The sequence below is a fragment of the Haliotis rufescens genome, unplaced genomic scaffold (assembly GCF_023055435.1).
Source record: "Haliotis rufescens isolate VD_foot unplaced genomic scaffold, xgHalRufe1.0.p SCAF_16, whole genome shotgun sequence".
NCBI lineage: Eukaryota > Metazoa > Mollusca > Gastropoda > Lepetellida > Haliotidae > Haliotis > Haliotis rufescens.
In genome coordinates, this window is record NW_025963846.1 from 26,525,339 (window position 1) to 26,547,437 (window position 22,099).

The 22,099-nt window shown below is 38.5% G+C and overlaps 1 protein-coding gene across 1 annotated transcript in view; it reads left to right on the forward strand.

Annotated features, from left to right (window-relative positions):
- The window catches only part of LOC124115816, a 50,551-nt gene that overhangs the window by 11,439 nt on the left and 17,013 nt on the right, over positions 1 to 22,099 (forward strand). Inside the window, exon 2 of the mRNA XM_046476956.2 lies at positions 18,245 to 18,328. Coding sequence (XP_046332912.2) covers positions 18,245 to 18,328 — 84 coding nt within the window. The remainder of the gene's footprint in view (positions 1 to 18,244; positions 18,329 to 22,099) is intronic.

A 22,099-nucleotide genomic window follows, 5' to 3' on the forward strand; every position in this document is an offset into this window, starting at 1 on the left:
TTTTTTAATTTCTTTATCGATCATGTTATCAATTTTTTCGATGGTATAATTTTCCCCCAAAATATTCGGAACATTTTCCACCAGCTGCCAAAGTGGTGAGTCTTTCTCTTTCTTTATCTAAAGATTTATCTGTCATAGGTTCTGGCTCATCTTTGAGCATTTGTTCCATGAGTTCATCGCATTCCATAATGTAATACCTAAGGAGATATTTAAGTCTAACATAATAAAATATGGCATATCCAATACAGTCCATAATAATAAACTGTTGCGAAAGAATGAGGATTTCAAGCCTCATTATAACATAATAACTGCTAATGTTCAATTTATCGTATTTTTGCTATATTTGCTATATTTGCTAATATTTTGCCATATTTTTGCTATAATTTTGCCATATTTTTGCTATTTTTGCTATCAGTTTGCTAAGCAATTGCATAAGCAGCTGGTTGATCGGTTTTTAATACGAGTTCACTGTGCTTCGTTGAAGCTTACAGTTTTCTGACCTTATCCCGCTCGGACTTGGTATAAATAACATCATTTTTGCGTAGTCAATCTTCGAATGAATCTCGGTCTTTACAATGAAACAAGGCAACCCATTTGGTCTGCTCTCTAAGATCTTTCAGGACAGAGTTGTATTTTTGAGTAAGTACCCAAACGCTATGCTGAGTATGGCGTCGGGAGAATGCTAAATATGAAAGCATATCTTTCTTTTTGGTTAGTTCTTTACCTGCGCTGCAGTCGTCTATCATGAAAAGGGTTGATTCACCTTTGTATTTTTCGGGACATCCTCGTAAACAGTCTTGTAAATGATCGCCCGGATCAACTCTGTGTACCCCATCGTCATTCTCTCGATAGGTATGTTTTATTTACACTTATAGGTGGGCACAGAATAATATTATGATCAAAAACGTCCCGATAATGACTTTCTAAAATATCTAGAATAAAAGCTGTTTTTCCACAACACGTTTGCCCGCAGATGATAGCGCAGTGCGGTTCTTTAGGTAAAAGATTATTAATAGATTGCTTGCACAAATCTTCCATTCTGTATATTAAGTTGCGCATCCATAATCACGTACAAATATATGTTTAATTTACCATTGGATTCCTGGAGCTTCGTTTTGAATGCATCGGAAGGGTCCTCGAACAACATTTAAATACCCTTCAATGATCTCGTGGGGACGTTTAGATTGATATTCCACGTCATATCTTTTTTGCTCCTTGTGATCTTTTGGTGTCGAAGCACGCGATCGTACAAAATAGCTAAACTTCCTGTATACTGGTTACGAATTTTTCTGGCTAATTTGGGATCTGTTATCATATCATACTCCAGCGAGATATTTTCAATGGAATAGCTAGCACCTTCAGCAGCTCTGATTACTCTACCGTAGTCATTAAAAGTGAGTTCGTATTCTAACCTATCGCCTAGGGTTTCTTGATAAAAGGGCATGTGGGAATCTAGTAATTCAAAGTCTAGAGGAATATAGAATCGGTTAGCTAATGCGCCAGCAACAGTGAGATCTTTTACGGCGGTATTATCCCCATTATCAGCACCCACACGCAGTCTCAATGTGTTCCGATTACAAATACCTTGGTACTGTAAGTTTTCCCGCTCTTTATCATTTCTCCAGAGATCCATGTAACAATAGTATACATCGCTATCATCAATACTCAAAACCTCATTACCGCTAATTTTAATCGCGATTTTCTTAACGATAGCACGACCTATGTTCTGAACACGCTCCCTGTTAAAGACAGAAGAAGTCAAATTAATCGTAAATGCTAGTCAGAGAGTTCCCGGAACTAACACATCATGTGCGCCGAGATTAGGAAAGCGAACCAGAAGCGTTTGATTCTGATCGATGGTACTCGGGGTTATTAGTTATAGTTAAATACTGACAAATTGCTTTGACCCCTAATGGATCTCGAAGTCTACGTTGTGGGTTTAACTTGCGTCCGTATTGAGAAGACATTGTTATATTGAAATTATGTAACCTTATGTTTAATATAAAAATGGATGATTTTAATCTAGATGATTTTGATAACCCTAGTACAATCGAAGAGGGTACTGATGAAACCAGTTTTGGTGGCATGAATCTTAACGATGAACTTTTACCATCAACCGTTAATGATTATTACGATACCTTTGAAGATTTTAGCCCAATTGGTTGTGACTATTCAAAGTTTACGATAGATAGTAAAGGAATATTGCGAATACGTGGTTACTCTGATATTGACTTTCTGCATTATTGTACTCATAAGCCCCTAGCTTTGTCTACGATAGTCGCTAAACATGGCATCAACACAGCAAAAAAATGCAGTTTCCGGTATCCGGATACCTGCCGGATACCACCGGACACTTACCCAAAACGCGTCCGGGTATCCGGTGGCAGATACCTCACCGGATACCTCAATCTGGGTGTCCAGGGATCCGGCACCGGATACCTCATTCTGAGTTTCAAAAAACATGTCACAATTTGGGGGGTGCATTTTGTTCAATTAAGTGTGAAACACCTAAAAATATATTGGAAACTAACCATGAAAATTGAACATTGCTGAAGGTATCCGGCAGGTATCCGGCAGGTATCCGGATGCAATTTTTCGAGATGTCTTTCTCCTAGTAAATAATGTTAGCCTGGGCATAGCAGATAGCTGTCATAATATTCTGTGCTATTTTAGTTGTAAATATCCCCTTGAAGTTGAGATCTATGGGCATGTACTTTTGGTGAAAACATTTTTCAAGTTCATATATATTTCAATTTAGATGTTCAGCGTATTAAATGAAAAGCATTCAGTCCTGGTATGATGGTATCCTTACATATCATCTTCATATTCCCAGTTTGTTTTAGCCTAGTGGTTGAAGCATTCGATTCACCACATCGGTACATTGCTTGGTGTCACCCATCATAATATTGTTTGAATTTTGCTCATAAAGTGGCATAACACCATACTCACTCTGACAAAAAAATGAAAGTCATTGGCTATGTGCTCACTTGGGCCTTTGTTCCTGGTGAGATTAAAAGTTTATTTTGGAACTGTATCAATACTTGTTACATCTTGACAGACGAGTTTCATTGAAGTTCGAAACAGAATATCATTAACCCAAATGGGTGCATAAGACTAATGGCATCCACAGAAAACACCTAATAAAGTACTGGTACATAAAAATATCAATGTAACTTTTCTACTGACATGGAACTAAAAACTTCGTTCAGTGAGCTGTATTAATTGTAGGAAAACATTCAGGGCATTAGTATATTTGATATATGTTAGCACCTATGTTATGAATGATCAATATCATATTTCTTTAAAGAAGCAAAACAAAAAAATTGTTAAGATAAAAAATCATATTTATTGATTTTATGACATTTCATTGGTTCAGTAACCAGAGGTGTTTGCAAGAACATTCAAAAACAGAAACAGATGCTTCAATGCCATTTTCTAAATAAACAAATTAGTCAAATCTCAGAAGAATTTCAAGGTAGAAGAATATCTAAAGTCAATTATGTTTGTGCAGTAAACCACAAAAGTCATTCAGATTTGTATAGTCAGCGTCAGTGTACACCACATAAACAGTCTCACTGCTGTGGTATTGATTCCTTTAGACTTGATTAATGTCGTAATAAAACAACCTACAGAATCACACTGATGTGGCATTATTCATTCAGAATCATCACTTTCTGAGGTGAACCTGTTAGTTGTTCTGGGGAGGATTATTCATCATCCGGAGAGTCCTTTGTATGACTTGTCTGATCTGGTGTCATTGTGAAATCCAGGTGCCTGAAACAATTTATAACATCTTTAAAAGCTTGTTATTAAAAATATAAGAAACACACATATATTGACAAAGGGTAAAAATTTGGTTTCTCAATGAATAAGGTAATGACAATTTATCAAGCAACTGTTAACCAAACCATGTTAACCAATGTAAAAAAGCCATAGCAAACAGTAAATTGTACAGAAAATATAAAATTGTAATTGATCTTCTGAAAACAATTCCTGTAGTGCCATAAGGCAGGCTCACCTGAATTTTTCTCAAATGTTTGCATTACATCAAAACATAAGGAAAGGTAAACAAGGCAATGCAAATTGCATAAAATAGGTTCTTATACATAAAAACAGAACTAAAGTATTTGACGTAATAAGCGCCTCGCTCTAATAAGTGCCCATGGGAATATTTGCTAATATATTGGCTAGTGAACAATCCCAATTAGGACCCTTTCCAATTAATCAATGTATACAAGACTTATTTATTTGCGTATAATACACACTTATGTGTGATATGCATTATCATATTTTTATCATTTATCCTATCTTTAATTCAGATTAACAATAACGGCAAAAACTGCCAAATATATTGGTCAAGTGTAATCATAATTTAAGTAGTTCTATTTGGTTTTGGAACATTTCAAGAGTAATTGTAAATCATTTGATTGTTATAAAGTTACACAGTATTGCATCTATCGTCTGTTTCTAAATACAGTGGAACCTATCTTTGACTTGTGTGACATAATTGAATCATACCCCAAGTTCATTATGCATTGTTATGCATCTGCACAGAGTGGTCAAAGTCCTAGTCACACACATAGTTTGCTACAAGGCAGAATCCAATAAGTACAGTTGAGACATCAGGCTGTATCCAGACAAACTGTCTGATAATCTCAAGTATGGTCTTGGTCGCATCAAGGGATGTAGCTAATCCTAAATAAACATTAAACAAGTGACATAATCTCTTCTACAGAACACTTGATCAAAGCCTGCCCCACCTTTGATGTTTATCATCTCGTTATGCTCACAACAGCTCATTAGCAAGATGAGCTCAATGTCAACTCATGGTGGATTAGGGATTAACAGGGCAATTAGTGTCAGGTGGGTATTATCACTTGCAATTGTCTGTTAATTACTTAATTGAGTAGTGACGGCTTAATTAGTTTCAACAAACAAACATAATTTTTTTTGTGTGTATGCACATGCTTGTACACATATACCTCTACTGGCATATCACACATACAAACAATCATTAGATGGATGTAATCGTTCAAAAATATTTTACATACAAAAACAAGTGAACAGATTCTGTAATAGCATGGTTAATATTGGGAGATGTTTTAGCATTTCCATTTCCACAGAATCGAAGGCATATCCTTTCATGACTCAGATCAGCTTGTAGTGATTTGAATTCACATAAAACTGATTCATGTCAAATGACCTATCCCGCATGTGTGGGACTTGTTATAAAAATACCATTCATTACTTATTTGTGTGTCCAAATTATGCTATTATTAGAAATAATAGGTATTATTATACAGCATGGATATGATATAAGAAAGCTTTATATGGAATTGTTGAAAATTATGTACAGGAAAACATTGAAATAAATCAATCAATACGTGCATTTATCTCAGAATCTGGTAGATTTAATCAATATGGACTTCTCCTTCATTATCTACTTATAATCAGATGATTACATTATTGCTCAACTGATAGTTTGCAATAGTATAGAATTAGTATTTTATTAATACTTATTTTGTATTTCAGCATCATTTAGATAAGCCATCGGCTTGTTTGCAAATCCAGTTCACTATAAAAAAAATATATGTTTAAAACACATGTAGTAGAACATATTGCAATAGTTAAGACCCGAAAAGAAGTTATGTGTAGGATCTTCAAAATGGTATCCACAAGAGCAGGTTGTAGAATCATGTTGGTGTTTGTTGTTTAACTCTGCACTCAGCCATATTCCAGCTATATGACGGCGGTCTGTAAATAATCAAGTCTGGACCAGTCTATCCAGTGATTGACATCATGAGCATCGATCCACACAATTGGGATACAATGACATGGATCAACCAAGTCAGGGAGCCTGATCACCCGATCCATTAAGTTATCTCTCACAACTAGCATAGGTTGATCATGTTGATGGGAACTAACTTCAACCTGGAATCCCCACGTGAGTAAGTATGCGGCTGTTAGCTTTGTTTGATGTTTAACGCCACACTCAGCAATATCGCAGCTATGTGGCAGGAATCAAACCTGGGTCTTCAGCACGAAGAGTGAACGCTTCAACCGCTAGGCTACCCCACCACCAAAAATTCCCCCATGATAAAGTTGTCATCATGGTTATTGTTCAACTAGTTCAAGTGAAAATGTTCATACCCTTAAAATGTCTTTTCTTCCACTTCACGATGATCTCTGATGCAAAACTTCCCTGTTATTAAAGCTGTTCTTGATTCTTCACATCTGGAAAAATATGTTGAGGCTATTAATCATTCTCACAGAGTACAGGGAGTATATGAAATTAGACAGTGAGTCACATTAGCATACAAATTATCCAGTTAAAGTAAACATATTTCTACATTATATACATAAGCAAATACTAACATATGATAGACAGGCTACTTGTCATATAAAAATATAATTATACATTTACTTACATGTTGGCTATAAAAGTTAATGTGTCACATGTGACAGGCTTACATGTGGTAAATTACTTTAATACGTGATCATTGTAATATTCACATATTCCTTACCTTAATGTGTCACTTCAGCTGCCAGCATGACCTCAGCTGCAATCTCAATATTTGGCCAGTTTTGACGAAATGACCGATCGTGTTCAGTGTATAAGCTGGGCCTCGTCTCTAATATAACTTGGCGCAAGTTGACGACGCGCATAGAGAGCCGGGAACCAGCTTATGTCGTGTTAACCTGGTTCCCGGCTCCCTATGCGCGTCGTCAACTTTCGCCAAACAATAATGTGATATTAGAGACGGGGCCCAGCTTAGTGTTAACCCGGAACAAGCCATTTTACCCATATTCCCCTACGGTCCAGGGCGCCATTTTAGAACATGGATGTAAACAAATCTCGTGTATCGCTATACACTGTGTTTCTTGATTACGATAAGCTTACCTCGTGTATCGTGTATCGATACATTGTTCTCATTCACCTCCACCACGGAAATGCCGGCCGAAGTTCCTCTCAGCCATCCACAACGCGGAAGTCAACAGTATTTGGAAAGGCGATTGGCATTGCCAGGTACGTAGCAGGGCTTCGAGGCCTTATGATTTCTGTGCAGAGATCTTATGGAACGGATTGATGTAGATATTTCCCTGCTCTACATACTTTACCGTAAACGCCAAGGGTCCTTTTTTTAGTATTATGGTCAACTGTTTGTTAGCATAAGAGGCGTAATGGATTTGTGGTCAAAACAAGATGATCCAAATTAGATCCGCTTTTTTATAGATAATGAAGAAAATTACCAAGATCTAGGAACGATTATTAACTCTTAACTTTCGTGGGATGCTAATACAGATTATAATTTACAATAATGGCCACCAAAGACTTTATTTTTTTTACGCTTAGGATATTGTTATAATTACACTGTTATGTCCTTGTTTTGTATAAGCTTCATAACTTAATCATTAAATATTTCATGGAATGACTCTGACCTTGGCGAGGATCCTTTTTGCAACAAGTGATTCCTTATGTAAAGTGTATGTTGAATGACCCTGGCTTTGTTGTCAAATAATTGTTTGACAGTTGTTAAATATGGGGTTATGTTTTATCTCTGAATGTTTGGGATGAAATATTTTAATAAGGACAGTTCTAAGTTGGAAACTCAACTGGGTCCTTTTCAATTGAATTCAATGTACAGCATGTACAGTTTGGACATTTCTCTAATGTGAATGCTACTTATGTTTGCAGAATGTCTGGATGAATGAATGAGTCAGTCATCTACACAGCATCAATGGAAAAAGGGAAGCAATGAGGAACAAGAGAAGAGTAGCAGTGAGTGGTAAATATTTGAAATTATTCTGTTTGGTTCATCATGTTCATGTAGCTATTCTGCAAATATTTCTTCAGTTTGCTTGTTCTTTATCACCTGTTGGCATGGGTGGCCTAATTATCAAAGGCACTACAACTTGCTGTGCATAGTTGCATCTCTTGGGCTTGACAGAAACCGATGGTCGTGGGTTTGAATCGAGGGTAGCATCATACACTTGCTTGTGGGTTTCATCAAAGTGGTAAACATGTAAGACCTGCATCACTTCAGGCTTTCTTCCCACATCAAGCTTACATGCCGTGATATAACTGGAATACTGTTCAAAGAGGCGTTAAACCCAATTCACTCATTTAACACCACATCCAGCAATAGTTCGGCTAAATGACAAGGATTATAAATTAATCAAATCTCAAATCTCAACTAGACAAACCAGAGATTAATGTTATGAGCTCGATCCAGACGCACCGATGATGACTGTTATGGACAACATCCCATGTTATTGGGTACGATTACGAGCTTTCAATGAGCCCACTTGCTACCTCATCTATTACTTTGGCTTGTATGGCAAGCATAGGTTGCTAGGAACATTTTTAAGAGATGTCAGTTAATGATTGTTTCAACTCATCAGCATGGAACAATATATATCTCAAATGTTTGGTATATAACAAAACTCAAAGATGATAAATTAAGTGAATTTGCTGCCTTTTATCTGTAAGTACATGTTGCAACAATTCTTTTCTTTTGCTACAATCTTTATACATAATTTTGCAGAAACTGAAGTCCAGCTTGAGATACCCGGATGACAGGTTGACAGTCTGGAAGGACCCTTCCAGATATCCGAAGTGATTGGCAGACAGCGATGAGGAGAGTCCTGTTATTTCAATGGGAGCCTACCGAGAAGTTATATGCCAATTGACACTGGGACACACTCACAAAGGGTGGTCAGGCAAATGTGAGAAGACCAACCAATGCCAAGTCGGAGTGGGATCCTTCAAGGACGTTGAAGAAATTATTGTCTTTGGCCATGTGGTAATCACTTGAAAGGAATGATGTTTGCGACTACTTGTCTATAAATGTGGACCCAAACACCAAATAGAATGTTCACAATTCTACTAACACAATGCAACAGGGATAGAGCCCATCTGGCCTCCCCTCATCCTGGTTCCTTTTTTTCCATGGCAATATAGAAGGAAAAGGATGTTTGAGGGCAAGTAACTCTGAACTGGTGAGCATGGTCTGCTGATGCTTTCAAGCGAACAGTTATCCCGCTCTGTTATGAGTATTGAAGAATAGGAGGAAAGTGCATACTGCATCAGGAACCATTATATGAACACTGTTCAATGTGTGATATATGCATATAAATAAAAGAAATTGATAATTTGTTTGTTGTTTGTTTCTTTAGCCAGCTGTGTAAATGGGGATTTTCCAATATTTTGCCTCAGTTTGATAGCCACAGTTATCGTATAAAACCATGCATTGCTTGGACATCTTTGGAATAACACATTGATCTGCTATGTCAAAGGTCAATGTCACAGCCAGACAAAAAAATTGTTAATGGCCAAACTCTTCCTTAGGACAGGGATAGAAGTTGGCAACAGGTCATACACTTACTTTTTATCCCCCGGCATATAATACGGGGGATATAGTGATCAGCCTGTCTGTCCGTCTGTCCGTCCGTAATCATTTCCTTTTCCGGGGCAGGATTCCCAAACCATTCAGTGTATTTGATCGAAACTTGGCAACTCTTATCAGGCACATACTGAAGTGGTGCCTTTTGATATTTTGGGATTTTTCAAATTTTTTTTTTTTTAAATTTTTATGGAATGAAGTTGGACATAGACTCAATTGGGGATGGGGTTCGTTTCCGGGGCAGAATTCGAAAACCATTCAGTGTATTTGATCGAAACTTGGCAACTCTTATCAGGCACATACTGAAGTGGTGCCTTTTGATATTTTGGGATTTTTCTAATTTTTATTTTTTTAAATTTTTATGGAATGAAGTTGGACATAGACTCAATTGGGGATGGGGTTCGTTTCCGGGGCAGAATTCGAAAACCATTCAGTGTATTTGATCGAAACTTGGCAAAGCTATCATGCACATACTGAAGTGGTGCCTTTCAAATTTTGGGATTTTTCTAATTTTTTTTTTTTTTTTTTTTTTTAATGGAATCAAGTTGGACATAGACTCAATTGGGGATGAGGTTCATTTCTGGGGCAGAATTCGAAAAACATTCAATGTATTTGATCGAAACTTGGCATTCATATGGATGCGACCATGGTGGATCTTTTGTGGGTAAACAATGTATGCTTCTTAAAGAACATTCAACTGTTGACTCATTACATACAGAAATGCACTAGTGGTTACTTTACAGACAGCTGCCGGGGGGATATGTCATCTTTCTGATGACTCTTGTTCTCTAATGTGCCTTTTCCCGCAGAAGTCTAAATAACTCTTATACACATAGTTGTATATCATTGTCATATGTTTGTCAATATTACACTGAATGAAGCACTTTACAATTGTTTTTGAAATAGTCGCAACTGATATTGAAGGTCAAATTAGCTTTCAATGTCTTTCAGTAAAAATGTTCACAGTAACTGAGGAACAGCTCTCTGTAGTGTGATGAAATCTGGTACATGTCACCCACAGAGTGAGGCATATTGTGTTTCAAACTTAAATGAAGCTGGTATGCTCATAACAAGTACTTGTACCTTTACAAATAATCATATTATCATCTCACTAGGACCAAAGGCCCAAGTGAGCACACAGTCGATGAGTTTATACTTTCACTCAGAATAATCTGGAAGTCTGAACATGTAATTTAAGGATATCATCATACATGTATTAGAACTGATGTTTGTTCTTAAACAGCTTAACATCTAAAAAGAATTATAGATGAAATTGAAAAAAATTGTCTTCTCCAAAAGTACATGCCCATAGATCTCAACTTTATTACTTTATTTACAACTAAAATGACACAGAATATTACTACAGCTATCTGATATGCCCAGGCTAACATTATTTACCAGAAATAAGACATCTTGAAAAATTGCATCCGGATACCTGCCGGATACCTGCCGGATACCTTCAGCAATGTTCAATTTTCATGGATAGTTTCCAATATATATTTAGGTGTTTCACACTTAATTGAACAAAATGCACCCCCAAATTGTGACATGTTTTTTGAAACTCAGAATGAGGTATCCGGTGCCGGATTCTTGGTATCCGGTGCGGATCCTTGGACACCCAGATTGAGGTATCCGGTGAGGTAACCGGTGCTGGATACCCGGATTCCAGGTGGCATACTTTCAGGTGAGGTGTCCATGCCGGATACCACGGATCTGGTATCCGGCAAGGTATCTGCCACCGGATACCCGGACGCGTTTTGGGTAAGTGTCCGGTGGTATCCGGCAGGTATCCGGATACCGGAAACTGCATTTTTTTTGCTGTGCAACTTTGTTCGTAATGAATTAGGTTTTGTAAACTTTCTGCAAAGACTACTAAGGTTCTTCAGACTGTGCGTGATGAACTCGGTACCATAGATAATTTGGAAGAAAGCTTGAAGCTGGCCTCAGACGGACTTGGAAAAATCTTGGATACCTACTACAATAATTTCACGTTACAGGAACCATCCTCGGAGTTCAGTATTAGGAAATTACGAGGTCTTGACAAGGGAATGCAAACAATACGTGGAGAACTCATCAATAACATAGCCAAGCTATCGGAACTCGACAAGCATATAGCTCATGAGAAAACAAAACTTGAACAGGCGGGTGATGAATTCAGTAGACGTCGTGCTGCAGAAAGATTGTGTAACTTAGAAGACGAAAGATTGGCCCGCCTCGAAGCGGCTTCCAGTAATAGAAAGGCACTTCATTCACAAATCAGTCGAATTCGAGAAACTATCGATCAGTTCCCAAACGATGCCACTACACTGGCCGATAAAGTTAAAACATTGTTCAGAGAACAGGGAATAACCATTGCCAGTATTTTAACCGCATTGGGATTTATTATATTAACTTTGACTCTCGCGTTATCCAGTGGTACAGGAGGTGGCCTAGTGATAGGGGTGGTATAAAAGAGTGGATAAAAAAGCATTTAAAAGCATTAGGTTCAGCACTGGGAAAGCTCGCTGGGAAAGCCGCGTCTGCACTTCCCGGTATAATAGGGAGTATTGTTTCCTGGCTCTTGAATCTTTTAGCTAAGACCACCACTTGGCTTAGTCAAAACTTGTGGGCACTGATGGAAGCAATTGCAGGGCTGTTGTACATATCCGCTAAGAACTATTTATCCAAATCAGTTCATTAACCAAATCATGAGTAAACCAGCCGCGACTCCACCTACTATAAGCGCTGTTTTTTCATCGATATGTTGTTGATTTTTAACCGCAATATGGGGTGGCAATTGTGGTTGTGCGTTAGTAGATGGAACATATGGTGTCTGTGGCTTGACTATTCCTGTTTCGCCTGTGTTTGTTTGCGTTATTAATTCGGTGTTAATATCTGAATTTATACCTTGTTTTTGTTGATCGGTAGCAATAACAATTTAATTATTATAACCAATCACTTGACCGATCTTAAGTTCCATATTACTCGGAGACATGTATAGTCCCGGTGCATAAACATAGTCTACTTTGGATTGAGCATACTGTAATACATCTTGATAACGTTTTATAGAAGATGGTATGTCAACTGGTGAATTAATAGCATCCTCCACGTTTGCGACAAACTGTTTTTGTGCATCGAGCGCCGTCCCAGAACCGATTATTCCCGCAAAGCTTAACTGATTCTGCCAAAATTGCATCAGATTGTGGAACCAATCGTGCACCATTTTATCGCTAGTTGCCGTGAACCTGTATTTTTCAAAGATATCAGGGAATTCAACACCAGAGGCACTTACTAAAATCGACTGATTAGTAATATAAGTTGATTTCATATTTAAGTTATGATATAGTATCTTTGTATATTTAATATGTATGTTACACTCCCAGGAATAACAAATGGTCAGTCTATTGAACTGCTTTATACTACCGATAACTCAGATGGACAACTTGAAGTCGCCCTATGCGATGTAACGTATTACCCGCGGTGGACCAATATAAATGCTGCAAAAAGAAATAATGAGATGTTTATATTCGGTGAAAACGATGTTATTGACAAATACATTATTATACGTGATGGGTATTACAGTGTATGCTCACTCAATGATGAAATTTTTAAGCCTAATGAACTTAGCAATTACACTTGGATTTAGAGGAGAACTAACATCAATCGAGACATGAACACAGGGATATACATTACCCGATTTAGTTCCATATAAAGAGTTGTGCATCCATCTTGATCAAATAAGCACGACGAATAATACTTAACTAGAAAGTCCTTCAACTCTATTCAGAGCTATTCCAGTGAAAGATGAAAAATACAAAAGCGGTAGAACGGAATCTTTCTCATCATTACAATATAAAAAATTAAAGTGTGGTATTATTTCAGACCTCAAAATTTCTGCATTAGATGTAAAACACCAACCTGTAAATATAGGATACTTGAGTGTAACACTCCATATTATAAATAATGGTTGTTTCATCAGGCCCTGGAACACTCAGACAATTTAATACAATTGCGATTTCCGATCTTGGAGACACAGAAGGATTCGGTGAACCCGGTACTGATGGTAAGTTATATGCTTTACACTTACAAGATAATGTATACAAGCGGAAAGAAGTTACATTCAGAGGTAATCTAGGAGATGTAAGCGATGTCGATGTTGGCAGACTCCATAAAAACACTTCGTATAATCTTACTCGCAACGATGATAATAAATGGAATATGATCGAAGCAAACATTGAGTAGCTATTGAATATCGTCATTACCCCACCGTATGTGATGATGGGTAAGGCACATAATTTAACTAAGATAATAAATAGTGGCATCGTAGTCAGGGCTTATATCCAATCAAAACGAAAAAGTGTGTTAGTCTCTCCCCAGCCAGAAAACCCATGTCATATGTTATTTAGTTGTTCGGTATAAAAAAATGTTAGTTTAAATTTGGTTACTGAATTCAATGATATTAAAGATAACTTGAGTGCAATACCTAATCTTTCTTTCTTATTAGTGAAGTCTTGTTCGGAGATGCACCGCAAGATGCCTTCGAAATATTTCCAGGTCTTTCGATTAAATGGCTAAAGAAACACCAACGTCAACAGTGCAGTATTATTCATATTGGAGCATCACCCGTTGCAACCCTTGAGGGGATCCAAATTATTAAAAGTGACAGAATTTCTCTTACTAAGATATTCATACCGTATAATATACATTTAATAAGGTTGATGTATACTCTCAAAACAAGACTAATTAAAGACTTTTATAATACATAATTATCAAATGGATTTATATCCGGCGCTCAATGAAGTTGATATATTTCGATTACATCAAATAAGCGACATAAAACACCAAATAAAGAAGGAGAGGGAGTTGAGACTTGGATTGTATAAAAAGTATCGCAGAGCCGTGAATGCTCTTGACGGAGTTGACACCGCGCTTGTAACGGCTAGCATGGGACTCGGTCTAGCTGGTATTGGTTTATTATCAACTATAATCACCGCGCCTATCGTACCTGGCATGCAAATAGCTGCCGGAGTCTCAGGACTGGCAGAAATAGCAATAAAATTCATTTCTCGTAAGTTGCAAAAGAAAGCATTAAAACACGAAAATATTCTGATACTCGCGGAAGCAAAGTTGAACAGCATTGAGGATCATATTTCAACAGCAATGGCTGATTGTAAGATATCCGAGGAGGAGTTTCGTTTAGTGTTGTCAGAACTCACCAAATACACATTGTGTTAAATGAAGTGTTGCGTTACCTTCGTGCCAGATACCGATTCAATGTTTTACCGTCAAATCTAAATGTGCTTATCTCGACATCAGCAACACTTTGTTGCCTTTAACTTCACTTACCACGTCCGTACAAAAACCATTATACCTATTCTTCACGTCTATTGACGTTTGATAAAGCTTTGTGTGTTCAGTGTAGTGCCTTGCGTATGTGTGTACATTTTGCATGTCCGACCTGTTACCGACCTGTCCTTACTGTTACCGCCCTGTCCTTACTGTTTCCGACATGTCCTTACTGTTACCGACCTGTCCTTACTGTAAACGACATGTCCTTACTGTTACCGACCTGTCTATTGTTACCGTCCTGTCTTTACTGTTACCGACCTGTCCTTACAGCCACCGACTTTTCCTCACTGTTACCGACATGTCCTTACTATTACCGTCCTGTCCTTACTGTTACCGACCTGTCCAAACTGTTACCGACCTGTCCTTACTGTTACCGACATGTCCTTACTGTTACCGACCTGTCCTAACTGTTACGGACCTGCCCTTACTGTTACCGACCTCTCCTTACTGTTGCCGACATGTCCTTACTGTTACCAACCTGTCCTGACTGTTACAGATATGTCCTAACTGTTGCCGCTCTGTCCTTATTGTTGCAGGTCTGTCCTTACTGTTACAGACCTGTCCCAGTGTTGCCGACCTTTCCTGAGGGCGAATGCCCAATTTAATTATTGATGGCCCCAACGTTACTGTAACACTATCAAAACCAGGAATAGTACATGCAAGTTGATAAATACAAACACATCGAAGCCAGAGAATAACCAGTCTCAGATATCCGACGAAACAGATTTCGTTGCGCGTAAAAACAACAACATTTCTTTTACATATCAGTCCTCTGATGTGTTGCTTTTTTTCAACTGCTCCCCCCCCCCCCCCCCCCCCCCCCCCCACACTTTTTGCGAGTTAACCTATATCCTGTAATAGATCTAAAGCTTCCAGTGAGCTTTGTGTTGACACCGAGCCGAACATATTGTGTTCAATAAAGGGATGTGTTGCCTTCGTGCCAGATACTGATTCAAATCTACAGTTACATAGCTCGACATTGAAAACACTTTGATGTCTTTATCGGGTTATATGATAGTTCCGGAATACCGTGGACTGTGATATTGGGTGATAGAAACATGTGGAATAGTCTTTGTTGTGACAGCACTTTGTGAAAATATCTAGTACCTGGTTAAACTATATAATGGGAAATGAGCTTGCCTCTCTCATTTTACAACATCAAGACCAGCTTTCATGGGAAAATCACTAATCAACCCAGATTCCCTGCCTAGGCCTTTCTCGGAAGCTTGACAACTGTTGCCGCTGGGTAACAATACTTTATCACTGACTTTTGCTGGCACAACTGTATTTTATCATCATATACTGAGTACTGCCACTGTCCTTGAACATTGTACCACCACTGTAATGTGTACAGCCATTGAAATTGCTGTGCTGTGCTGGTTAATGTTGTGATAAATTTGTATACCACTTGTTGGTTGTTTGTTGGTTTCACTCTAAGTTCTTTTACATACAGATTTCTGGGTTAACAATTTGGGAATCGACACGTAAGTGTACGTTCATTGTGTGTGTGTGTGTGTGTGTCCGTGTGTCCGTGTCGACACGTAAGCGTACGTTCATTGTGTAAGTGTATGTTCGTTGTTATGTGTGTAGGCTTGTTGTGTGTATGTGTCTGTACGTTCAGTGTGTGTGTGTGTGTGTGTGTGTGTGTGTCCGTGTCGACACGTAAGCGTACGTTCATTGTGTAAGTGTACCTTCGTTGTTATGTGTGTACGTTCTTTTTGTGTATGTGTCTGTACGTTCATTGTGTGTGTGTGTGTGTGTGTGTGTGTGTGTGTGTGTGTGTGTGTGTGTGTGTGTGTGTGTGTGTGTGTGTGTCCGTGTGGACACATAAGTGTACGTTCATTTTGTCAGTGTACGTTCGTTGTTATGTGTGTACGTTCGTTGTGTATGTGTGTGAACGTTTATTGTGTATGTGTGAACGTTCGTTGTGTAAGTGTACCTTCGTTGTATATGTGTGTACGTTCACTGTGTGTATGTGTCTGTACGTTCATTGTGTGTGTGTGTGTGTCCATGTGTCCGTGTCGACACGTAAGCATACGTTCATTGTGTAAGTGTACGTTCGTTGTTATGTGTGTACGTTCGTTGTGTGTATGCGTCTGTACGTTCATTGTGTGTGTGTGTGTGTCCGTGTGTCCGTGTCGACACGTAAGCGTACGTTCATTGTGTAAGTGTACGTTCGTTGTTATGTGTGTACGTTCGTTGTGTATGTGTGTGAACGTTCATTGTGTATGTGTGAACGTTCGTTGTGTAAGTGTACCTTAGTTGTATATGTGTGTACGTTCGTTGTGTGTATGTGTCTGTACGTTCATTGTGTGTGTGTGTGTGTGTCCGTGTGTCCGTGTCGACACGTAAGCGTACGTTCATTGTGTAAGTGTACGTTCGTTGTTATGTGTGTACGTTCGTTGTGTATGTGTGTGAACGTTCATTGTGTATGTGTGAACGTTCGTTGTGTAAGTGTACCTTAGTTGTATATGGTTGTACGTTCACTGTGTGTATGTGTCTGTACGTTCATTGTGTGTGTGTGTGTCCATGTGTCCGTGTCGACACATAAGCGTACGTTCATCGTGTAAGTGTACGTTCGTTGTAATGTGTGTACGTTCGTTGTGTACAATATTTCTGTTGAGATTCGGTAGACACTCATTGCATTGTGTTTTGGCAGTGATTAGTCTTCAGGAATGCAGTGTCATTTTATCTAAGCAGTCGTCAGGAACTTACTATATTTAGATACTAGTGTTGTGTGTAAACTTCCGGTATACTATAGACTGGTATGGAATATTCCATTTATAGTGTTTTATAGTGTACCCGCGTGTCTGTATCGTTTCCTTGCACCCACACGGGTGACACACTGTCTACACTATTACCTCCGGGCGGACGCTCTACTACTAGACACGGAGGCGGTCCTCAAAGGTAGAGAAGACATGAGCGTATACATACTAAAACTGCTCCACAGGAACATCTTTTGTAGCTGGTCGGCAACAATAGATGCAAATAATATCACCATTAGATGAGAAGGTCTGTTCAAAACTACCTTAGTAAGTCTGTCACAGTGACCGCTCGTGGTAATACCTTTGATAATAATATGTTCTTTTATAATGCGCCAGATTCCTTTCATAAATTAAATGCTCATTACGCTACATACGCTGAAGCAGGTCATGCTGCAGCAAGGATAAAGTCGTGGCTGGGGGCGAAGGGTGTTGAATTTAGACTGAGTCGTACTGCTTGAAAAGGTAGGTCTTCAGTCGTGCCTTGCATGAAGGGAGTGATGGCGAGAGCTTAAGTTCTGTTGGTCGATTGTTCCAAAGATTGAAGCACAGGATTCGAAAGATCTGTGACCAAAAGCTTTCAAGCGGTTATCTGGAACTTGCAGCAAGTGTTCACTTCCAGAACGGATGTCATGACCTGTTAGTTGTATGTGTACATCTTACCTAATCCTATATTGATTCATATATCAACAGTCCTACCATGTTGTGCAAGTATGTTAGAAGTCACATTGACGTTTACCTTTGTTACAGGATAAATGTCATCACGAACGTCCTGTCACGCCGGGTGACATACTCTACGTCGTGCGGGTGGTGGGGTCGATGCACCAGACACAGGTAATAGCCAGCTGTCATACAAGTATTGATCAGATGTAATACATGTATTCACTGCTTAACATATATTTTCATATATGTATTGCCTAACTGCCATGCAGGTAGTCAGCAGTTGTTATATAGGTATCGATCAACTGCCCTACAGATAATCACTAACTAACAGGTAATGGCGAACTGCCATACATGTAAATCAATAACTGTCAAACAGATATTCACTAACTGTCATACAGGCAAACACTAATTGTCATACAGGCAAACACTAATTGTCATACATGTAAATCAATAAATGTCATACAGATATCCACTAAATGACATACAGGCAAACACTAATTGTCATACAGGCAAACACTAATTGTCATACAGGCAAACACTAACTGTCATACAGGCAAACACTAATTGCCATACAGGCAAACACTAACTGTCATACAGGCAAACACTAATTGTCATACAGGTAATCACTAACTAACAGGTAATGGCGAACTGCCATACATGTAAATCAATAACTGTCATACAGATAGCCACTGACTGTCATACAGGTAATCACTAACTGTCATACAGGTATCCACTGACTCTCATACAAATCATCACTTGTCATACAGGTAATCATCAGGTAATCACAATCTACCATACAAGTAATCACTTATTTTCATTCAGGGAAACACTAACTGTCATACAGGTAATCACTAACTGTCATACAGGCAAACACTAACTATTATACAGGCAAACACTACTTGTCATACAGGTAATCACTAACTAACAGGTAATGGTGAACTGCCATACATGTAAATCAATAACTGTCAAACATATATTTACCAACTGTCATACAGGCAAAAACCCTTAATGTCATACAGATAGCCACTAACTGTCATACAGGTAATCACTAACTGTCATACAGGTAATGACCAATGGTCATACAGATAATCCCCAACCGTTATACAGATAAATCACTAACTGCAATACAGATATTCACTGACGCTCATACAAATCATCACTTGTCATACAGGTAATCATCAGGTTATCACAATCTACCATACAGGCCAACACTAACTGTCATACAGGCAAACACTAACTATCAATCAGGTAATCACAATCTACCATACAGGCCAACACTAGCTGCCTTACAGGTAATCACAATCTACCATACAGGCCAACACTAACTGTCATTCAAGTAATCACAATCTACAATACAGGCCAACACTAACTGCCTTACAGGTTATCACAATCTACCATACAGGCCAACACTAACTGTCATACAGGTAAACACTAACTATCATACAGGTAATCCCAATCTACCATACAGGCCAACACTAACTATCATACAGGTAATCCCAATCTACCATACAGGCCAACACTAACTGTCATTCAGGTAATCAAAATCTACCATACAGGCCAACACTAACTGCCTTACAGGTAATCACAATCTACCATACAGGCCAACACTAACTGCCTTACAGGTAATCACAATCTACCATACAGGCCAACACTAACTGCCTTACAGGTAATCACAATCTACCATACAGGCCAACACTAACTGGCATACAGGTAAACACTAACTATCATACAGGTAATCACAATCTACCATGCAGGCCAACACTAACTGCCTGACAGGTAATCACAATCTACCATACAGGCCAACCTTAGCTGCCTTACAGGTTATCACAATCTACTTTACAGGCCAACACTAACTATCATACAGGTAATCACATCTACCATACAGGCAAACACTAACTGCCTTACAGGTAATCACAAACTACCATACAGCCAAACACTAACTGCCTTACAGGTAATCACAATCTACCATACAGCCAAACACTAACTATCATACAGGTAATCACAATCTACCATACAGCCAAACACTAACTATCATACAAGTAGTCACATCTACCATACAGCCAAACACTACCTATCATACAGGTAATCACAATCTACCATACAGCCAAACATTAACTATCATACAGGTAATCACAATCTACCATACAGCCAAACACTAACTATCATAAAGGTAATCACAATCTACCATACAGCCAAACACTAACTATCATACAGGTAATCACAATCTACCATACAGCCAAACACTAACTATCATACAGGTAGTCACATCTACCATACAGCCAAACACTAAATATCATATAGGTAATCACAATCTACCATACAGCCAAACACTAACTATCATACAGGTAATCACAATCTACTATACAGCCAAACACTAACTATCATACAGGTAGTCACAATCTACCATACAGGCCAACACTTACTGCCTTACAGGTAATCACAATCTACCATACAGCCAAACACTAAGTATCATACAGGTAATCACAATCTACCATACAGCCAAACACTAACTGTCATACAGGTAAACACTAACTATCATACAGGTAATCCCAATCTACCATACAGGCCAACACTAACTATCATACAGGTAATCCCAATCTACCATACAGGCCAACACTAACTGTCATTCAGGTAATCAAAATCTACCATACAGGCCAACACTAACTGCCTTACAGGTAATCACAATCTACCATACAGGCCAACACTAACTGCCTTACAGGTAATCACAATCTACCATACAGGCCAACACTAACTGCCTTACAGGTAATCACAATCTACCATACAGGCCAACACTAACTGGCATACAGGTAAACACTAACTATCATACAGGTAATCACAATCTACCATGCAGGCCAACACTAACTGCCTGACAGGTAATCACAATCTACCATACAGGCCAACCTTAGCTGCCTTACAGGTTATCACAATCTACTTTACAGGCCAACACTAACTATCATACAGGTAATCACATCTACCATACAGGCAAACACTAACTGCCTTACAGGTAATCACAAACTACCATACAGCCAAACACTAACTGCCTTACAGGTAATCACAATCTACCATACAGCCAAACACTAACTATCATACAGGTAATCACAATCTACCATACAGCCAAACACTAACTATCATACAAGTAGTCACATCTACCATACAGCCAAACACTACCTATCATACAGGTAATCACAATCTACCATACAGCCAAACATTAACTATCATACAGGTAATCACAATCTACCATACAGCCAAACACTAACTATCATAAAGGTAATCACAATCTACCATACAGCCAAACACTAACTATCATACAGGTAATCACAATCTACCATACAGCCAAACACTAACTATCATACAGGTAGTCACATCTACCATACAGCCAAACACTAAATATCATATAGGTAATCACAATCTACCATACAGCCAAACACTAACTATCATACAGGTAATCACAATCTACTATACAGCCAAACACTAACTATCATACAGGTAGTCACAATCTACCATACAGGCCAACACTTACTGCCTTACAGGTAATCACAATCTACCATACAGGCCAACACTAGCTGCCTTACAGGTAATACAGGTAAAAATATGTATATATATATCTATATATGTTGTGGTAAGCAATATATTTACATTAACAACAACAGGTAATGGATTACAAGAAGCACACAGATAATTGGATGAAGCCAGATGTACAATCAAATAACAGACAGGCAATAAAGACAGGTGTGCAGTGAGGATTAAAATGTTGTAACAGGCTAAGAGAGAGTATATATGGATGTCAATTTTTATTCCGAGAAACACAACGTTTCTGGGTAAGAAACTACAAGTGGCCATTGGAATCATAAGATATCAGCCAGCTTTGAACCGTGACCAGGGAACGTATCTGCCTTGTGCTTGACTTATTGATTAATTAATCTGTGCCGTTGCATTATGCCC